This window comes from Balaenoptera physalus (genome assembly GCF_965194825.1).
Source record: "Balaenoptera physalus genome assembly, chromosome: 3".
Taxonomy (NCBI): Eukaryota; Metazoa; Chordata; class Mammalia; order Artiodactyla; family Balaenopteridae; genus Balaenoptera; species Balaenoptera physalus.
Genome location: NC_138890.1, coordinates 125477720 through 125500580, shown reverse-complemented (window position 1 = coordinate 125500580; position 22861 = coordinate 125477720). Strand labels below are relative to the sequence as shown.

The following is a 22861-nucleotide window of genomic DNA, read 5'->3' as shown; positions in this document are numbered from 1 at the left end:
AGTTTCTTTCATATTTTTCAGAAAACTTCCATGCACACTCACGCAAATAAACAGGAACATACTCTCTTTTTTTGTTTTTTACTTAACACATATCTTGAAAATAAAGGTATCTTTCCATTATCAGGACAAGCAGATTTTCCATATTATTTTTAACATCTGTATTGCATTCCACTGTAGATGCAACATAATTTTCTTAACCAGTCCTATACTGAATATTTAGATTGAAGATATGTGCTTATGTGATACTACATATGCATACACATTCATATAAACATATGTATTTTTACATACATACATTTACAAAATTATCTCTAAGATAACCTTAGGATATCTGTCTTCAGAATACATTACTAGAGATAGAATTACAGGATTAACCAAGATGGCGGAGTAGAAGGACGTGCTCTCACTCCCTCTTGCGAGAGCACCAGAATCACAACTGGCTGCTGGACAATCATCGACAGGAAGACACTGGACTTCACCAAGGAGGATACCCCACGTCCAAGGACAGAGGAGAAGCCACAGTGAGACGGTAGGAGGGGCGCAATCAGAGTAAAGTCAAATCCCATAACTGCTGGGTGGGAGACTCACAGACTGGCAAACACTTATACCACAGAAGTCCACCCACTGGAGTGAAGGTTCTGAGCCCCACGTCAGGCTTCCCAATCTGGGGGTCCGGCAACGGGAGGAGGAATTCCTAGAGATCAGACTTTGAAGCCTAGTGGGAATTGATTGCAGGACTTCGACAGGACTGGGGGAAACAGAGACCCCACTCTTGGAGGGCACACACAAAGTAGTGTGCGCATCGGGACCCAGGGGAAGGAGCAGTGACCCTGGGGGAGACTGAACCAGACCTACCTGCTGGTGTTGGGGGGTCTCCTGCAGAGGCGGGGGGTGGCTCTGTTTCACTGTGGGGACAAGGACACTGGCAGCGGAGGTTCTGGGAAGTGCTCCTTGGCGTGAGCCCTCCCAGAGTCTGCCATTAACCCCACCAAAGAGCCCAGGTAGGCTCCAGTGTTGGGTTGCCTCAGGCAAAACAACCAACAGGGAGGGAACCCAGCCCCACCCATAAACAGTCAAGTGGATTAAAGTTTTACGGAGCTCTGACCACCACAGGAACAGTCAGCTCTACCCACCACCACAGCCTCCCATTAAGCCTCTCAGATAGCCTCAACCACCAGAGGGCAGACAGCAGAAGCAAGAAAAACTACAATCCTGCAGCCTGTGGACCAAAAACCGCAGTTACAGAAAGATAGACAAGATGAAAAGGCAGAGGGCTATATACCAGATGAAGGAACAAGAAAAAACCCCAGAAAAAAAAACTAAATGAAGTGGAGATAGGCAACCTTCCAGAAAAAAAATTCAGAATAATGATAGTGAAGATGATCCAGGACCTCGGAATAAGAATGGAGGCAAAGATTGAGAAGATGCAAGAAATGATTAACAAAGACCTAGAAGAATTAAAGAACAAACAAACAGAGATGACCAATACAATAACTGAAATGAAAACTACACTAGAAGGAATCAATAGCAGGATAACTGAGGCAGAAGAACGGATAAGTGACCTGGAAGACAGAATGGTGGAATTCACTGCTGCGGAACAGAATAAAGAAAAAAGAATGAAAAGAAATGAAGACAGCCTAAGAGACCTCTGGGACAACATTAAACATAACAACATTCGCATTATAGGGGTCCCAGAAGGAGAAGAGAGAGAGAAAGGACCAGAGAAAATATTTGAAGAGATTATACTCTAAAACTTCCCTAACATGGGAAAGGAAATAGCCACCCAAGTCCAGGAAGCGCAGAGAGTCCCATACAGGATAAACCCAAGGAGAAACACGCCGAGACACATAGTAATCAAAGTGGCAAAAATTAAAGACAAAGAAAAATTATTGAAAGCAGCAAGGGAAAAACGACAAATAACATACAAGGGAACTCCCATAAGGTTAACAGCTGATTTCTCAGCAGAAACTCTACAAGCCAGAAGGGAGTGGCATGATATACTTAAAGTGATGAAAGGGAAGAACCTACAACCAAGATTACTCTACCCGGCAAGGATCTCATTTAGATTTGATGGAGAAATCAAAAGCTTTACAGACAAGCAAAAGCTAAGAGAATTCAGCACCACCAAACCAGCTCTACAACAAAGGCTAAAGGAACTTCTCTAAGTGGGAAACACAAGAGAAGAAAAGGACCTACAAAAACAAACCCAAAACAATTTAGAAAATGGTCATAGGAACATACATATCGATAATTACCTTAAACGTGAATGGATTAAATGCTCCAACCAAAAGACACAGGCTTGCTGAATGGATACAAAAACAAGACCCATATATATGCTGTCTACAAGAGACCCACTTTAGACCTAGGGACACATACAGACTGAAAGTGAGGGGATGGAAAAAGATATTCCATGCAAATGGAAATCAAAAGAAAGCTGGAGTAGCTATACTCATATCAGATAAAATAGACTTTAAAATAAAGAATGTTGCAAGAGACAAGGAAGGACACTACATAATGATCAAGGGATCAATCCAAGAAGAAGATATAACAATTATAAATATATATGCACCCAACATAGGAGCACCTCAATACATAAGGCAACTGCTAACAGCTATAAAAGAGGAAATTGACAGTAACACAATAATAGTGGGGGACTTTAACACCTCACTTACACCAATGGACAGATCATCCAAAATGAAAATAAATAAGGAAACAGAAGCTTTAAATGACACAATAGACCAGATAGATTTAATTGATATTTATAGGACATTCCATCCAAAAACAGCAGATTACACGTTCTTCTCAAGTGTGCATGGAACATTCTCCAGGATAGATCACATCTTGGGTCACAAGTCAAGCCTCAGTAAATTTAAGAAAATTGAAATCATATCAAGCATCTTTTCTGACCACAACGCTATGAGATTAGAAATGAATTACAAGGAAAAAAACGTAAAAAAGACAAACACATGGAAGCTAAACAATACGTTACTAAATAACCAAGAGATCACTGAAGAAATCAAAGAGGAAATCAAAAAATACCTAGAGACAAATGACAATGAAAACACAACGACCCAAAACCTTTGGGATGCAGCAAAAGCAGTTCTAAGAGGGAAGTTTATAGCTATACAAGCCTACCTCAAGAAACAAGAAAAATCTCAAGTAAACAATCTAACCTTACACCTAAAGAAACTAGAGAAAGAAGAACAAACAAAACCCAAAGTTAGTAGAAGGAAAGAAATCATAAAGATCAGAGCAGAAATAAATGAAATAGAAACAAAGAAAACAATAGCAAAGATCAATAAAACTAAAAGCTGGTTCTTTGAGAAGATAAACAAAATTGATAAGCCATTAGCCAGACTCATCAAGAAAAAGAGGGAGAGGACTCAAATCAATAAAATCAGAAATGAAAAAGGAGAAGTTACAACAGACACCGCAGAAATACAAAGCATCCTAAGAGACTACTACAAGCAACTTTATGCCAATAAAATGGACAACCTGGAAGAAATGGACAAATTCTTAGAAAGGTATAACCTTTCAAGACTGAACCAGGAAGAAGCAGAAAATATGAACAGACCAATCACAAGCACTGAAATTGAAACTGTGATTAAAAATCTTCCAACAAACAAAAGTCCAGGACCAGATGGATTCACAGGTGAATTCTATCAAACATTTAGAGAAGAGCTAACACCTATCCTTCTCAAACTCTTCCAAAAAATTGCAGAGGAAGGAACACTCCCAAACTCATTCTATGAGGCCGCCATCACCCTGATACCAAAACCAGACAAAGACACTACAAAAAAAGAAAATTACAGACCAATATCACTGATGAATATAGATGCAAAAATCCTCAACAAAATACTAGCAAACAGAATCCAACAACACATTAAAAGGATCATACACTACGATCAAGTGGGATTTATCCCAGGGATGCAAGGATTCTTCAATATACACAAATCAATCAATGTGATACACCATATTAACAAATTGAAGAATAAAAACCATATGATCATCTCAATAGATGCAGAAAAATCTTTTGACAAAATTCAACACCCATTTATGATAAAAACTCTCCAGAAAGTGGGCATACAGGGAACCTACCTCAACATAATAAAGGCCATATATGACAAACCCACAGCAAACATCATTCTCAATGGTGAAAAACTGAAAGCATTTCCTCTAAGATCAGGAACAAGACAAGGATGTCCACTCTCACCACTATTATTCAACATAGTTCTGGAAGTCCTAGCCATGGCAATCAGAGAAGAAAAAGAAATAAAAGGAATACAAATTGGAAAAGAAGAATTAAAACTGTCACTGTTTGCGGATGACATGATACTATACATAGAGAATCCTAAAACTGCCACCAGAAAACTGCTAGAGCTAATTAATGAATATGGTAAAGTTGCAGGATACAAAATTAATGCACAGAAATCTCTTGCATTCCTATACACTAATGATGAAAAATCTGAAAGAGAAATTATGGAAACACTCCCATTTACCATTGCAACAAAAAGAATAAAATACCTAGGAATAAACCTACCTAGGGAGACAAAAGACCTGTATGCAGAAAACTATAAGACACTGATGAAAGAAATTAAAGATGATACCAACAGATGGAGAGATATACCATGTTCTTGGATTGGAAGAATCAACATTGTGAAAATGACTCTACTACCCAAAGCAATCTACAGATTCAATGCAATCCCTATCAAATTACCAATGGCATTTTTTACGGAGCTAGAACAAATCATCTTAAAATTTGTATGGAGACACAAAAGACCCCGAATCACCAAAGCAGTCTTGAGGGAAAAAAACGGAGCTGGAGGAATCAGACTCCCTGACTTCAGACTATAGTATAAAGCTACAGTAATCAAGACAATATGGTACTGGCACAAAAACAGAAATATAGATCAATGGAAAAGGATAGAAAGCCCAGAGATAAACCCACACACCTATGGCCAACTAATCTATGACAAAGGAGGCAAAGATATACAATGGAGAAAAGACAGTCTCTTCAATAAGTGGTGCTGGGAAAACTGGACAGCTACATGTAAAAGAATGAAATTAGAATACTACCTAACACCATACACAAAAATAAACTCAAAATGGATTAGAGACCTAAATGTAAGACTGGACACTATAAAACTCTTAGAGGAAAACATAGGAAGAACACTCTTTGACATAAATCACAGCAAGATCTTTTTTGATCCACCTCCTAGAGTAATGGAAGTAAAAACAAAAATAAACAAATGGGACCTAATGAAACTTCAAAGCTTTTGCACAGCAAAGGAAACCATAAACAAGACAAAAAGACAACCCTCAGAATGGGAGAAAATATTTGCAAACGAATCAACGGACAAAGGATTAATCTCCAAAACATATAAACAGCTCATTCAGCTCAATATTAAAGAAACAAACACCCCAATCCAAAAATGGGCAGAAGACCTAAATAGACATTTCTCCAAAGAAGACATACAGACGGCCACAAAGCACCTGAAAAGGTGCTCAACATCACTAATTATTAGAGAAATGCAAATCAAAACTACGATGAGGTATCACCTCACACCAGTTAGAATGGGCATCATCAGAAAATCTACAAACAACAAATGCTGGAGAGGGTGTGGAGAAAAGGGAACCCTCTTGCACTGTTGGTGGGAATGTAAATTGATACAGCCACTATGGAGAACAATATGGAGGTTCCTTAAAAAACTAAAAATAGACTTACCATAGAGATAGAATTACAGGGCAAAAGGGTATATGCACCTAAAACTTTGACAAAGTACTGCCATATTGCCCTCCAAGAAAATGTCTCCGTTTAATAACCACACCAGCAGTGTATGCAAGTCTGAGGATTAGCAAACATTTTCATCTTTAACAATATGATAGGTGGAAAATGGTATTTCACTCTGTCTTATTTGCATATCTTTAATCATAAATAAAGTGAAGTATATCAGCTCTTAATAGTTTGCTTTTTTTTTTTATTAAGGGGAAATTCCCTGTCCATCCTACTCTTCCTTCTCATGACATCTAAGCCCCCCTATTGCACTAAAGAAAAGCATTCTCTTCCTCCCAGAAGCTTAGTCCCAAAATCTAAGAACCTTCAGCTACTCCCCGTCCTTCATCCTCCCCGTTCGGTCACCAAATTCTAACTATTCTATGTCCATAAAGTTTCTTCAGTCTGCTTCTACACTTCCATTCCTTTAATTCAGGATCTTGTTAACTGTCACTTGAATTACTGCAGCAATTTATGGCATCTGCCTGTCTCTACTCCCTTGCCCCTGATTAATTCTACATCCTACCCCCAAAATTACAATCCTAAAACACTAATATGATCTTATCACCAACTTGTAATGGTTCTCCTTTACTCATAGAATATAACCTAAATTTCTCAGCCTGGCCCTGTCACGCCTTTATCACACAACCTCATCTGTTACTCTAGGATTTCTTCATACTCTACCTACCCCTCACATACAGATCTCCTTGATGCTCCCTAAAAATACTTTTTCCTGCCTGCAGTGTTCTTTCCTTCACATATTAACTCAAAGTCTTATCCATAATTTCAACTCTTATAGTTTCAATTCAAATCCTACTTTTTACAAATCTTACAAAATACCACCTTTAGAACTACTCTCCAATTTTCCTTAACACTTTGTTAATATTACTGAAGTCACTTACCAATTTTCTTTGTATTAAAATATACACTTAACATGCTTACCTAAATACACAGGAGCTTCTAGTGAGCATCAACTACTTTATTTCCTTCTGTATACTCCAAGGTACCAAGTACAGCACCTTCCATATAGATTGTACTCAAAATACAGAGCAGAAATTTTATATCTACTGAATTATTTCCCTTGAAATCTTAACAGCTACTTATAATGTGGAATGCTAAAATAAATATTCTGAAATAAAAATGTGTTACCTGTTTGTTAGCAAAAATCAGGAGCAAAGCATCTCGGAGTTCTTTTTCTGTTAACAACTTTGCAAGTTCACTGTGTGCTTCACTAACTCTGTCTCTATGACTGCTATCAACAACAAATACAACAGCTACCAAAAAAAGAGAAAAATATTCATTTAGTCACTTGTTAAATTTCAGTAAATGGACTAAATATTTTAATGTTCTCATTAATATATTATGGTTAGTCTACCATCATTATTTTCACAGAAAGGCTGCTTATTATAGGAACACCTAGCAATAATTAATGATATAATCTCAAACAGTTCGCCTAACTTTTCAGCTGTTGTTTCCCCATCTGTAACAGGATTTACAATGCTTGCCTACCAAACACAGATTGTTGTGCATATCGTTTAATATTTTTCTCTTAATGAATGAAAATGTAGCTCTTATGATCTACTTACTGATGTTATTTCTTTGATTACTACTTGCTTTACCAAAAGATATTGTTTTAAAAATAAATAAATCACCATCTTTATCTCTCCAAAGTATTCTCTCTAGGTGCCTGGCACAGCACTTTCCACAGATTGTACTCGAAATACACAGCAGAAACTTCATAAATATCTACTGAATTAATTCTCTTTTGAAATCTTTCCAGCTACCTTATGGTAGCTAAACATCCCAGACTTTCAACCATTCCTCATGTTCAAAATTCCATTTTGTCCCCTAAATCACTGTCTCATACTAAACTTAATATGAAGAATCCCAAAGTAAAAATTATCTAGTCTTTCTTCTAGGTGGAAAATAGGATGACATATGGAACAGGTAGCATGAACATAATAAGCTTTATGTTGGGGTACAAGAGGCAAAGTGTAGAATGGGGCCCAAGTGTGAATAAATGCTAACTGGAATATATGTGATATAACACAGTTTGGTCAAAAGCAAACCACTGTAGTTTCTTCTGCAGATAACAGCTAATTGTGAATAGAAATGAAGGAGTGGCGCTATTGAGAGATTATAATGGGATAACTGTTGAGTTGAATTTAATTGAATAGGGCAAGAGAACTATATGCCACAAATTCTACCCTATAACACAATATTGCCAGTGATCATGCTCATATGAACACTAATAATATACTTTAACTGTTAAGAGCAGCAAGAGGAAAGTACCCTTAATTACCTACATATATAAGATAAATTTGGTCTTTATGCTAAATTATGGTTTTTCATGAAATAGACCAGAGTACATAACCCAGTCTATCCACCTTAATTTTCTTAATAATGTGGAGCTTGCTACCAATATTTAAAGGTATAGTCACGTTTTTAAACAATGCTAAAATATCAGTTTTATTAGCTAAATCAATGAATTGAAAACTGAACTGGCATCCTAAAAATTTGAAAAATTAAGATGTAATTTTTACATTCTTACCTTGGGTATTGAGGTAATAATGTTTCCACAATGGTCTTAATTTATGTTTTCCACCTACATCCCAAATGGTGAACTTTAGATTTTTATATTCTACAGTTTCCACATTAAAACCTGTTTTTAAAAAAACTTACTTTAATACTGAACTTACATTTACACACCAAACACAGGCAACCCTGTTTATAACTGTGACTTACAAATTATCTGCATACAGCACTATCTACTGCTCCCCAACCAACTCCACTCTTGATAAACATGCATGGGGAAATGTATACCTTTAACCAGGGTTAGCCCTCTAATCACCAGAGTCCTTAAGACCTTGACCCCCAAGTACCAGATCTGCATCACTACCCTAATCCTCAGCCAGGGTCATCAATCCTTTATTCCTTCCACTGTCCCACCAGTATTCAGTTCCTTCTTGCTATCCTCCCCAGCCACATTTCAATCCTACAGCCACTGAATCTTGCATTTTTTCTCTGAAATGCTGGTGTCTTAGAGCCAATCTCCACACCAGATTGACAAAAAATAAGTCCCAAAGAACTCAGCTGTAAGCTAGGGTTTGTCTGTAAAATGTCCATTAAGGTAAAAGCAATACTCATACTTACCAATTGTTGGAATAGGCTGCATGAACTCATCCTGTTTTAATTTAAACAAAATAGTAGTTTTTCCAGCACCATCTAATCCTAACGTAACAACTCGAATTTCCATTTTGGGTCCAATGTGAACTCTATTGTCCTATAATTTTTAAAAAAATTAATCTTTTTATTTTGATATGGAATTAAAAGTATTAGTACTTACACTTTTATTTATAAAATACCTTTGTTAATTATTGTGTCTCCTACTCATTCCTTAATCCATTAAAATCAAAGTTATAGTCCCCTATTAAAATACCCTTATTAAAATACCCTTATTCTGATCTTTAGAAAGAGGAAATCAATCCTCATTGCTTTGCTAAATCTTAGCTTAGTAAAACTTACTACTTACTTTGTTTTTATATAAGTTAAAAAAAATACACATACCCACTTATTTCTCCCAGATTTTCTAACTCAACTGAATCTTCTTTAAATAAGATTTTTCATTCTGTGTTAAATATATTAATTAAAAATGAAAAGTGATACTCACTTCCCATAAATATCCACTGTTAACAATTTCACATATACCCCACAAGATATCTTCCTGTGCAGACACTGGCTGACATACACAAAGCAGATACACTTAAAAAAAAAAAAAAACACACTGCAACTACTTTTTACACTCAATAGTACATTATGGAATCCTTTCATTTCAAAACATATAGACCTACCTTTTTCTTTTAATTGCTTTATTACATTCCATGTACCACAATTTAACCAATCACCAACTGAGAGATATTAGGTCATCTCTGATTTTTTGATATTACAAATAATGCTGCAATGAACATACTTGTATATATTGCTAGCCGCATGACCTCTCTGCCTGACTTCTCCCATCTGTAAAATGGTGATTAAAAATTGTACCAAACGTACATAGGATTTTTGAAAGGATTAGTTTTTTACAAGACATGTAATTTGAACTAATGGAGTTAGAGGAGGAAAAAGAAAAAAGAATGAAGAAAAGTGAAAAGACCCTAAGAGACATATGGGAATGGGAGTCCCAGAAGGAGGATACAGAAATAAAGGGGCAAAGAGATCTTACTTGAAGATACAATGGCTGAAAACTTCCCAATCTGAGGAAAGAAATGGACATAAAAATTCTAGAAGCTCAATTCCAACTCGGATAAGTCCAAAGAGAGCCACACTGAGACACATTATAATCCAACTGTCAAAAGTCAAAAACAGGATAAAGCAGCAAGAGAAAAGTGACTCATCACATAAATTTGATTATTAACAAATTTCTCAGCAGAAACACTGCAGGCCAGAAAGAGTGGGATGATACATTCAAAGTGCTGAAAGAAAAAAACCGTCAACCAAGAATGCTATATATGGCAAAACTGTCCTTCAGAAGTGAAGGGAAAATCAAGACTTTCCCAGAAAAACAAAATCTGAGGGAGTCATTACCACTAGACCTGCTCTATAAGAAATGCTAAAGGAGTCCTTCAAGTTGAAATGAAAGGACGGTAGACAGCAACATGAAGCCATATGAAAATCTAAAATGGTTACAATAACTACATGGACAAATAGTAACCTGTATTATAATTTGGGTGCATAAATTTAATTCTTCATAGAATTGAAATAACAAACACATGAAAATAAACTATAAGCCTGTGCTAATAGGTGTACAATAAAGATGTAATTTGTGACATCAATAACATAAAGTACAGGGGGATGGAGCTGTGAAAGAACAGAGTTTTTGTATGCAATTGAAGTTAAACTGCTATCAGTTTAAAATAGAATGTTGTAACTAAGATGTTTTATGTAATTGCAATGGTAACCACATACAAAAAAAATCCACAGAATATACACCAAAGGAAAAGAGAAGGGAATCAAATATGACACTATAAAAAAATCAATAAAACACAAAAGAAGGCTATGAAAGAGGAAAGGTGAAACAAAAAAAACCTATCAAGTTATGCAGAAAACAATGAACAAAATGACAACAGTATTTACCTATCAATAATTACTTTAAATAGACTTAACTCTCCACTCAAAAGACACAGTTTGACTAAATGGGTGAAAAACCAAGATCCAAAAATATGCTACCTACAAGAGACTCACTTTATAGCTAAGGAAATACATAGTCTGAAAGTGAAAGGATGGAAAGAGATGCAAATCTCTGAGATGCCAATCATACCCAAAAGAGAGCAGGGGTGGCTATCCTAACATCAGACAAAATAGATTTTAAGTCAGAAACTGTTATAAGAGACAAAGAAGTTCATTATATAATGATAAAAGGGCAAATAAAGAAAGAATATATAACAATTACAAATACTTGGATTATAAATAAATGAATTAAAGCCCTAAACATAAGAACCAAAGCTATAAAACTCCTAGAAGAAAACACAGAAGGTTCCATAACATTGGATTTGGCAATGATTTCCTGGATATGACATCAAAAGCACAGTCAACAAGAGCAAAAATAAACAAATGGGACTAGATCAACCTTAAAAACTTTTGTGAATAAAAGGACACAATCAATAGAGTGAAGAAGCAAACTACAGAATGGGAGAAGATACTTGCAAATCATGTATCTGGTAATAGATTCATATGCAGAATATAAAAAGAACTCCTACAACTCAACAACAAAAAAAATCAAATAACTCAATAGAAAAACAGGCAAAGGACTTGTACAAAATTCTCCAAAGAACTGGCCAAGAGGCATATGAAAAAGATACTCAACATCACCATCATCAGAGAAATGCAAATCTAAACCACAATGAGATATCACCTTACACCAATTAGGATGGCTACTAGTGTAAGCCATCCTGTTTTACTATCAAAAAAAAACCCCAGAACAAACAGAAACTAACAAGTGTTGGTGAAAATGTGGAGAAATTGGAACCCTCGTGCACTTTTGGTGGGATTTATATAATATGATGCAACCACTATGGAAAACAGTATAGTATTTCCTCAGAAAATTAAAAATAGAACTACCATATGATCCAGTAGTTCCACTTCTGGGAATTTATCCAAAAGAATTGAAAGCAAAGCCTCAAAGAGATATCTGTGCACCCATGTTCATAGCAGCACTATTCACAATAGCCAAGAGGTGAAGTAACCCAAATATCCATCGATAGACGAATGGATACACAAACTGTGGTATATACAAACAATGGAATATTATTTAGACAAAATAGAAGGAAATTCTGTCACATGCTACGACATGGGTGAACTTTAAGGACATAATGCTAAGTGAAATAAGCCAGTCACAAAAAGACAAATACTATATGATTCCACTTGTATGATAAATTTAGAGTAGTCAAATACAAAGAAATAGAAAGTAGAATGGTGGTTACCAGGAGCTAGTGAGAAGGGGGGAATAGGGGAGTCATTGTTTATAAGGTATAGTTTCAGTTTTTCAAGATGAAAAATTTCTGGAAATGTTTCACACAATGTGAACATACTTAACAATACTGAACTAAACACTTAAAATATGGTTAAGATGGTAAATTTTATATTATGTGTTTTTCACCATAATAAAAAAATGTACATCCTCACAATAAAGTACCTTGCAGCTGTAAAAGGGAACAGAAAATGTCACTATATACTACTATGGACTGACCTCCAGGATGTACACTTCAGTGAAAAGTACAAGGTGGAGAAATGCGTACAGTATTCTACCTTTAAATATGGGGAGTATGCATGCAAATATATTTCTCTGTTTTTTTTAAATGATGAATAAAACTAAGAAAAATTCTTAATGGTTTTCTATGGAGAAGGGAAGAAAAGGGTGGCAGGGTCAGGAATATAAGTTAGACTTTTCTGAATGAACCTTGCTTTGTAGATTTGATTCTGGACCATGTGAATGTTTCACATAATTATAAAACAAGATTAAAAAAGTTTTAAAAGCCACTCCCTAGGACCTCCCTGGTGGCACAGTGGTTAGGAATCCTCCTGCCAATGCAGGGGACACGGGTTCGAGCCCTGGTCCGGGAAAATCCCACGTGCCGCGGAGCAACTAAGCCCAGGTGCCACAACTACTGAGCCTGCGCTCTAGAGCCCGCGAGCCACAACTACTGAAGCTCACGCGCCTAGAGCCCGTGCTCCGAAACAACATAAGCCACTTCAGGGGAAAGCCCGCGCACCACAACAAAGAGTAGCCCCGCTCGCCGCAACTAGAAAAAGCCTGCGCACAGTAACCAAGATCCAACGCAGCCAAAAATAAATAAATTAAATTAATAAGTTAAAAAAAAAAAAGCCACTCCCTAAAACTAGAGAGCAAAATGGAATACACGTACCTTTTTAAATTAGGGGGAATCCACTTGAAAAGAGACCAAAACATATCAACCAAATGCCAAATACACACCTTGCTGGATTTTGTCTCAAACCTAAAAAAATTTTTTTTAACAATCTGGGAAATCTGAATACTAACTGGATAATGGATAATATTAGAGATTTATTATTCAATTTTTTAGGTGTGGTAACGGTATTTTGGTTGTGTTTTGAAAAAGAGAACAGAACCCGTGTTTTAGAAATGTGAAAATATTACATAGATGAAATGATATATTAGGATGAAATATGTTGGGATTTGTTTCAAAATAACCTGGGAGACTGCAGGTAGAAAGAGACTGGGGGAAAGGGTAGATGAAATAAAAAGTTTTTAATTGTTCAAGTAGGTGATGACACAGGGAGACTCATTATACCACCTTCTATTTTCCACTGATACAGTCATTTTTTTTTTTTCCCTAATTCTGTGGTTCATTGATTTCTTAGTTGTCTTTTAGCTGATTATCATGGAATGTAAAACAATTATGATTTGTTCAAAAACACACCGAAAAACGAAGTATAGAATATATTACCTTTGTAAAGGTGACAGGGATGCTGGCATCCAACTGAATGTGATCTGCAACCTCTGTAAACTGCTGCTGCTGCTTTTGCAATGTTTCCAGTAACCTTGTAATTTCTTGTTTTGCCAAGACAACTCTACAATCATCCTAGAAAAGAGAAGATGGTATTTCTTATAAACTTTTTAAAGAAACAACGAAAAAAGAGATATCACTAAAACTCAAGAAAAGCTCATTTAACATTACAGTATTGAAAGTTAACTTATGTATAAATTTGACTAAGTTAACAATAATCAGGCATTAATAAGTAATTTAAGAGCCCATCAATAGAAGAGTAGATAAATAAAGTATGGTATATTCACAAATGCAACACAACCAAAATGAATGGTTGAATGAACTACAGGTTCATTCAGGTAAGAATGAACTACAATTACATGTGATGATATGAATTTCACAAACATACAGTAAGGGAAGAAATGACATGAAGAGTTTGTACTGCATGATTCCCACTTTTATTAATTACCAAAACAGGCCAAAACAAGGTATATATTAGAAATCAGGATAGTGGTTTATCCTTAGGAGGAAAGATGCGTAGTTACTAGAAGAGAGTCTGAGGGGCTTCTGGGGTTGGTAATGTTCTGTTACTTGATCTGGATGCTCGTTACACAGTAATGTCCAGTCTGAAAATTCAGCCAGCTGAACACTTATGCACATATTTCTGTATATATATATTGTACTCCTATAAAAAGTTTTTAAAATAATTTAAGATATACATGTATTGGTTTAAAAAAAAAAAAAGACTAAAGGTCAAACTGTGATGTCTCCCTCTCACTTTAGATTCCCAGGCCCTCTCCTCAAAGTTAAGCACTTTTCAGTTTCTCAAATATTATTCCAGAGATATTCTATACATATACCAATGTATTCTTCATAAGACAGAGATCTCCCAACAATATTTAAGCTCCATGAGAGAAGCGGTTTTTGTCAGTTTTTGCTCACAGTTGCATATTCATATTAGGTGATAGCAATTTGGTTGTTCCAATTGCCAGAACAAAAACTTTGAGTCATTCTTGCCTTCTCCTCCCTTATTCTCACATACAATTTGTCAACAAATCCTACTGGATATCCAAAATTTGGGTACTTCTAGCCCCCACTATCCAAGCTACTATTCTCTCTCACTTGGAATTCTACAATGGTCTTCTAACCATTGAGCTCCTTCCTTCCATCTTTGCCCTCCTTCAATCTGTTTTTTTACACATCAGCCAGATCCTTTTAAGTAAGATAAATCATTCTTGTGCTCAAAACCCCACAATGGTTTCCCCAATTCAATCACAAAAAACTGAAGTCCTTCCAATGGCCCACAAGGCCCTCCTTACATATAATTCCCTATTACCTCTAATTTCAGCTCCTATTACTCTCTCCATTGCTTACTCTAGTCCAGCCACAGTGCCCTCTTTTGCTGTTCCTCAAATACACCAGGCATGTCACCTAGGGTTTTTGCTCTAACCATTTCCTCAGCCGAAATCTTCTTCATTAAGGTGTGAGCTAGTTCCCTTCACCGTCTTCCCCTTTGAGTCTTTGCTCAAATCTCACCTTCTCTCAGTGATGCTTACCCTATTTAAAAATACAATCTGCTGTACCCTCATACTTTTTTCTTTTCCCTTAGCTCTGATCACTTTTTAACATACTATATAATTTACTTATTAGATATGGTTATAGCTTATTGTCTGCCTTCTCCTTGCTAGGATGCTAATTCCACAAGATTATGGCTTTTTGCTTGCTTTGTTTACTGACATATTCCATGTACCTAGAATATACATGGCACATAGTAGGCACACAACAAATATTTGCCTAATAAACAAATCCTAACCATTCAGTATTATGCTTTGAACTTAGATGATGCATCAATTTTTTCTGGAGGGGAGGGATGATTTTGTTCTCAAAATTGGTAATATATATGTGATGTTCCATCCATTCCTCTGTTCAGTTATCTCTGTGGCAGGAACTTTTAAGAATATTGATTGAGATTAGGGTTCTGTGTCCATAAATCAGAACAAAACTAATAGGTCCATATGAAGAATGAATCTAAGACCGCAATTTCATCTGCATTAACATAGTGAGATAATACCATGTCATTAACAATTATCAGTCACTTTGACAAAATGCTTCAGAAACTCTAAAATACTTCCAAATACTTCTAAATATTTCAGTAACTATGAGCTTTCTTTTTAATAAAATAAATATAAAAATACTTTGAAGTATTCACTTAAGTATGATTTAGGACATGATCCATTTCTAATTTTGCTGTGTAGTTTGAGCTGAACAAGTATTTATTAAGCTCTTTGTATCTCTAAATTCTTTGTATCTGGATAGATACATCCAGAAGGACAAATGTGCATATTGTATCATTAGGTTCGAATCAGGAGATAAAAACCACAACAGTCATATGAATAGAAAAAATTAATATGAAGAACTGTTAACTAGGTGTAGTTATTAAGTAGGCAACTGAAAGGGTGAAAAGAACTCTGAGGTATCATGGAGGAAACAACCGTAGGAAATGGCTACCACCCTCAGGGCTGGGAGAATAAAGGCGAGACGCTAGAATTATTAAAACTTAAAAACTTATAGGAGGGATCCCATGGAGCTGAAATTCAGATCTCTAAGGAAAGTGGTCTCATAGTATGAGCAGTGTCATTCACAGGAACCCCAAGCAAATGGGAACGCACAGGAAACCGCCTCCACCTTTCAGCTTCCTTCTACTGTCCCCTACTGGCAGAGCCTAAAATCGCATGGAGGCAGCTGGCAGAGCTGGTATGCGGTTTGCAGAGTTCCAGTATCAGCATCACAAAGCAGAGGATAGAATAGGACTGGAGCTCAAATACAACTTAATAAATGGCATAAACATCAATTATTACAATTCAATGTGATAAGGACTAAAGGACTCTAGACTGATGTGGTTACAGCCTGGCCACATTCATTTAAGTCTAATCAGATGTTTAAGAGAAAAAGCTCTACAACAGTAAAAAGTTTAGCTCTATGATGATTTGATATCAACACAATCATTAGCAATATATCAAAAGATGAGAGTGACTGAAGCTTATCAGGAATTCCTAGGGCAATAATTAGCCTTAAATTGCACATTCATGAAGGCAGATCCAAAATAGTAATGAGTAAGACTGGCATTTTTGTTAGAATAACCTTAAATCTATTTTAAAAGCACATTATCTGCCAACTGGGTAACAAATTGCTTATGATACCTCAACCATGAAAAAACACGGGTTTTCTGTGACATCAAAGTTAAGAACCAATAAATTAGAGCAGAGATAGGGAGTACATGCTAGAGAGGCACCCCACCTCCACCACCAAAAACAAAAACAAAAAAGAGCAAGGAAGGGTAAGTAGCTTCAAAGAACAGCAAACATTTGAAGAAGGATTTCCAATATCAGAAAAGGGAGACATAAGCCCATCAAGCAGAAAGAATAGTATATGCTTGGCAAAGAAGGGTTAAAGGTCTTGGGATGACTGAAGAATGACAAGAAGTTAGACAGGTTCTAGAACCTATGGTTTTATGGTGGGGAAGACACATGAAAGAGAGGACATTGATATGGTTGAGTGGAGCAATTTGAGGTTAGAGATCATGTCCTAAGCACAATGTTAATGCCCACAGTAACACAGAGTAATAATATAAAAATATTTATTAAATTAATAAAATAGACTAGTGTGTACCTCTGGTAATGATATACTTAAGCTTACAAATCCTCCTTCTTAAACTATGTCCTCATCACGTTTAAACCACATACCTGGGGCTTCCCTGGTGGCGCAGTGGTTGAGAGTCTACCTGCCAATGCAGGGGACACGGGTTCGAGCCCTGGTCTGGGAGGACCCCACATGCCACGGAGCAACTAGGCCCGTAAGCCACAATTACTGAGCCTGCGTGTCTGGAGCCTGTGCTCCGCAACAAGAGAGGCTGCGATAATGAGAGGCCCGCGCACCGCAATGAAGAGTGGCCCCCAGTTGCTGCAACTAGAGAAAGCCCTCGCATAGAAACGAAGACCCAACACAGCCATAAATAAATAAATAAATAAATAAATAAACCCAAAGTTAAAAAAAAAAAAAAAAAAACTGACTTCGTTTACTGGTATTGGAGTACTAGCCTTTAAAAAACAAACAAACAAAAAAAAACACATACCTGTTGCAAAGTCTTTTCACAATGGAGACAGGCTGTTGAAACCTGGGATAACAAAATAGTCATATCTTCCTGCTGCTGTCTGAGCCAAATCAGTTTTTCTCGAACATGAGCATCAACAACACTTAGAGCCATTTCTTCTTGACGACACAGAGTTTCATGTAGATCAGAAAAGTAAGCTCGGACACATGATCGGGCATTCTCCGCAGTACCTGGTACCTAAGGCAATAAAAATAAGTTTTAAACAACTGTGACCTTAACAAAGATTTTATATGTGAAATAATGAAAATTTAAATACAATCTATATCCTTAAAAATCCCAAAATGTTTATCTCCACACTAAATTTTTCCCCTTAATCACAGCCTTTGGATATCCAACTGTTTAAATGACATTTCAAGCAACAAGGAATACCTAATCTCCAGTCTCTCTCAACCCTGAACCTAGTTTCCTCCATCTCAATAAATGGCAACTCCATCTTCCAGGTTATTCAAGCTAAAAAAAATTGGAGTCACCCTTAACACTTCTCTTTCGTATCTCACAACTAGTTTCTCAACAAATTCTGCTGACTTCAAAATATATCTAGAATCTGATCATGCCTCACCACCTTCACCTCTGCCAACCTGATTGAAGCCATTATCATCTCTCACCTGATTATTATAATAGCCTCCTAATTGGGCTCACTAGATTTACCTCTGCCGCCTATAATGGATTCTCCACCCAGAAGCCAGACTGATCCTTTTTTAAATGTTAAGTCAGAATGATAATTATTCTTTTGCTCAAAACTCTCCAGTGGTTTCCCACTCAGAGTAAATGCCAAAGTCCTTTATAGGGGATATTCAACGACAGACTCCCTGGGAAAGAGACATCTGCACTAAGACCTGAAGGAGGTAAGAGAGGGAACCATGTGAATATCTTCAAGGGCATTCCTGGAAGAAAGTAAAGCAAGTGCCTTTAAGGACCTTTCTGACCTCAACTCCTGCTATGCTCCCCATCAATCATTCTAATTTAGCTAACTCAACCTCCTCAAAGTTTCTTAAGCACACGAGGCACACTCCAACTTCAGGGCCTCTGTACTTGCTCTTCTCTCTGCCTAGAATGCTCTTCCCCCAAATATTAGCATGGTTCCCTTTCTCATCTCCTTTAGGTCTTTGCTCAGTGCCCCTTCTCAGGGAGCCTGTCCTCAAACACCCCATGTAAGAGTGCACTCCCCCTTTCCCTTATTTTTCTCCAAAGTATCTAATAACATACTTCTGTATTTTACTTATGTACTGTCTCTCTCCCCATATTAGAATGTAAACTTTGCAAAAGCAGGTATTTTTGACTTCAACAGTGTCTAGCACTTGGGATGTGTTCAATAAATATTTGCTGAGGGAATAAATATTTCCACTGTAGCACAAAAATGTCCAATAGAATTTTATGTGATGATAGACATATTCTATATCTGTGCTGACTAATATGGTAGCCACCAGCTACATGCACGTAAAATGTACTTGAAATGTAGCTAGTGAGACTGAGGAAGTAAATTCTGTATTTTCTTGAACTGTTAAATAATTTAAACTTAAATAGCCACATGAGGCTAATGGCTACTATATTTGACAGAGAGCAGTTCTAGCATTATTCCCCAATGACTTAGCTTAACTTTGTTTCTTTACAAAAGAAAAACACTACATTGTGTCTGTCCCTGTACCTTATATTCCCATCTGAAAATATCCCGTTCTCCTCTATAATTCAATTTTAAAATGCAATTACCACTACCACCTAAGTTCCTTCCTTCTCTTCACAGCCAAACTTCTTAAAAGTTAGACACACTTCCTAACACCCACTGACTCTTCAATTTACTGAAGGGTATCTCCTTTTATCTCACAGAAATAACAAATTCAACATCCAAATTAAACTTATCACCTTGGTCCCATTATCCCCTCCCAAATTCTCCTTCCTCCCCCATTAGAGCACAATATCACCATCCACCAGGTTGGGCAAGGTAGAAATCTAGGCATTATGCCTGACCCTGCAAAGTACCTATCCAATCAGTATTATCACTAAATCACTAATATTATCAGTAAATCACTATTCTACTTCTTTAAAATCTCAAATCCATGTACTCCTCTCCATTCTCACTACTCCAGTATTATGGGCCATAAACATTTCTCAAGTAGATAATTTCAGCAACCTCACAATAGGTCTCCTTGCTTCCAATCTTGTTGCTCCTCCAATTCATTTTTTATATTAAAGAGCAACCTTTCTTAATGCAAACCTGATTATGTTATTCCTATGCCAATTCTTCAATAGCTCATCACTGCCCGTAAGATAAAGTCCAAACTCTTTAACATGTCTAACAAGATGCTGCAGGATTTGGCCCTTAACGCTCCAACATCTTTTCTTGCCACGCCCCACCCCAATACTCAAAGATTCAACCATAGCGAACTTAGTTAAGTTTCTACGATATGTCCAATTCTCACTTCCATGTATTTTAACATATGCTTCCCTCTCTGGAACAACTCACTCCCCACCCCACTCTTCTCCCTGACTAAACTCCTTCAAATCTCAGTTTAGACATCACATCTTCTAGAAAGCCTTCTAAGACTTACCCAAGTTATTGCTATTTTTATGCACACCGCCAGGGCATCCTGTACTTCCCCCACAAAGTAACAGTTACCACACTTGAAATTGGCTCTCTTCCATGATGGATTATAAATTTCCATAAAGACAAAGACTTTTTAAAAAACTTATTTCCAGTGACCAGTGCAGTACTGGCACAATGTAATTGCTCAATAACTCCTACAAGGTGAAAAAGTGACAAGGAAAAGGGTGAGGAAGAAAAAAACCCATACATGTTCTGTGTGGGCCATTCCAATTCCGTCTTCCACTATTTGTTCTCCTCCTTCAATGTGCTGAACGATTCCACCTAATTTTCTGGAATAATCTGAGATTTCCTCAGTGAAGGTCCGTATGCAATGAGCCATATCTAAAATTGATGCTCGGATCTGGTTAGCTTCTGGTTCCAATACTGAATGCTACAAGATGCAACATAATTATAGAAAAGAACTCACAGTATTGACTAATGATATAAAACGCTACTTCAATGGCTCCTATTAATAAAAAAGCATCAGCCACAAGAGGCTTTTATAACACATTTACAAAAAACACAGCATAAGAAATACTACTTTGCCTTCGCCCCAAAACTATTTACCTTTCAAAGAAATAATTTAAAATTAGGAAGTCCATTGACTGCTAAACAAGAATCCAAGAAACCCTCTCTAAAATTTAACCACAAGCATTAGGTCGTCAACAGACATAATTATTATCAAAATAATCCAGTGCATTACAAAAACAGGCACACAAAGAACTTTTGTTTCATGCTGGAAAGCCATTTATCAATAAAGAAAGAATCATGAGGACTCTGAAATTCTTGTTATAATATTCAGAAAATAAATCTCCCATTTCTTTTCATGCTACCCAGCTCAACTCATTCATCATTTAGCTCTTCTTTGATCTCTACTCTTAGCATAAAAAACCAAGTCAGTGAAAATAAATGGCGGGCTGGTAAACTAGGTAGAGTCATCCAGTTTAACTATATTCATACCTTGTGACCTTGGTGTTTTCCATATTCTTTGCAGACACAGCACATGAGTGGGCTAGTTTGACAGCCATCTTCCAAGCAAACAAACTCAATGGCATGCACCTGATGCTGAGAGCACATGGTTTTCTCATGAGGTTTATCAGCTAGAGGCACTCTCCTGTGCTTTGCTAATGTCTTTGTAGAATGCGTAACTTGGGAACACTCTGAGCACAAGTGAGTTGCACATACAGTGCAATATACAGATGCAACATGAGCTTCATCTTCATCACAACGAATGATGCTCTGATAAACAAAAAAGTAACGTATTACAACTGAACCCCTTTATCAAACAGAAACTGACTCACAGACATAGAAAACAAACTTATGGTTACCAAAGGGGATAGATAGCAAGGGAGGGGGAGGAGAAATAAATTAGGAGTTTGGGATTAACAAATACACACTACTATACATAAAACAGGTAAACAACAAGGACCTACTGTACAGCACAGGGAACTATACTCAATATCTTGTAATAACCTATAAAGGAAAAGAATCTGAAAAAGAATATATGTATCATGTATATGAATATATGTATCATGGTTCAGGTGTACAGCAACCGAATCATGTTGCTGTACACTTGAAACTAACAGAGCACTGTAAATTAACTATACTTCAATATAAAAAATTTTTTTAAACTGAACCCCAATCATCATAACATGCCAAATTTTGAGAGACTGGTTCAAGATGGCGGAGTAGAAGGACATGCGCTCACTCCCTCCTGTGAGAGCAACGGAATCACAACTGCTGAACAATCATCGACAGGAAGACACTAGCACTCACCAGAGAACATACCCCACATCCAAAGACAAAGGAGAAACTGCAATGAGACGGTAGGAGGGGTGCAATCACAATAAAATCAAATCCCATAACCGCTAGGTGAGCAAATCACAAACTGGAGAAAAGTCCACCCACTGGAGTGAAGGTTCTCAGCCCCACGTCAGGCTTCCCAACCTAGGGGGCTGGCAATAGGAAGAGTAATCCCCAGAGAACTGGACTTTGAAGGACAGCAGGATTTGACTGCAAGACGTAGACAGGACTGGGGGAAACAGAAGCTCCACTCTTGTAGGGCACACACAAAGTAGTCTGCGCACCAGGACCCAGGGGGAAGGAGCATTGACCCCACAGGAGACTGAACCAGACCTACCTGCTAGTGTTGGAGGGTCTCCTGCAGAGGCAGGGGGCAGCTGTGGCTCACCTTGAGGACAAGGACACTGGCAGCAGAAGTTCTGGGAAGTACTCATTGGCCCTCCCAGAATCCGTCCTTAGCCCCACCAGAGAGCCTGCAGGCTCCAGTGCTGGGTCGCCTCAGGCCAAACAAC

At 37.1% G+C, this 22861-nt stretch overlaps 1 protein-coding gene across 1 annotated transcript in view; it reads right to left on the bottom strand.

Annotated features, from left to right (window-relative positions):
* The window catches only part of TRIM23 (tripartite motif containing 23), a 44454-nt gene that overhangs the window by 3303 nt on the left and 18290 nt on the right, over positions 1-22861 (bottom strand). The window contains exons 4-10 of the mRNA XM_082457271.1: positions 21507-21785; positions 20755-20937; positions 17927-18142; positions 13756-13890; positions 8927-9056; positions 8325-8435; positions 6923-7047 (exon numbers count right to left, since the gene is read on the bottom strand). Of these exons, the coding sequence (XP_082313397.1) occupies positions 6923-7047; positions 8325-8435; positions 8927-9056; positions 13756-13890; positions 17927-18142; positions 20755-20937; positions 21507-21785 (1179 nt within the window). The remainder of the gene's footprint in view (positions 1-6922; positions 7048-8324; positions 8436-8926; positions 9057-13755; positions 13891-17926; positions 18143-20754; positions 20938-21506; positions 21786-22861) is intronic.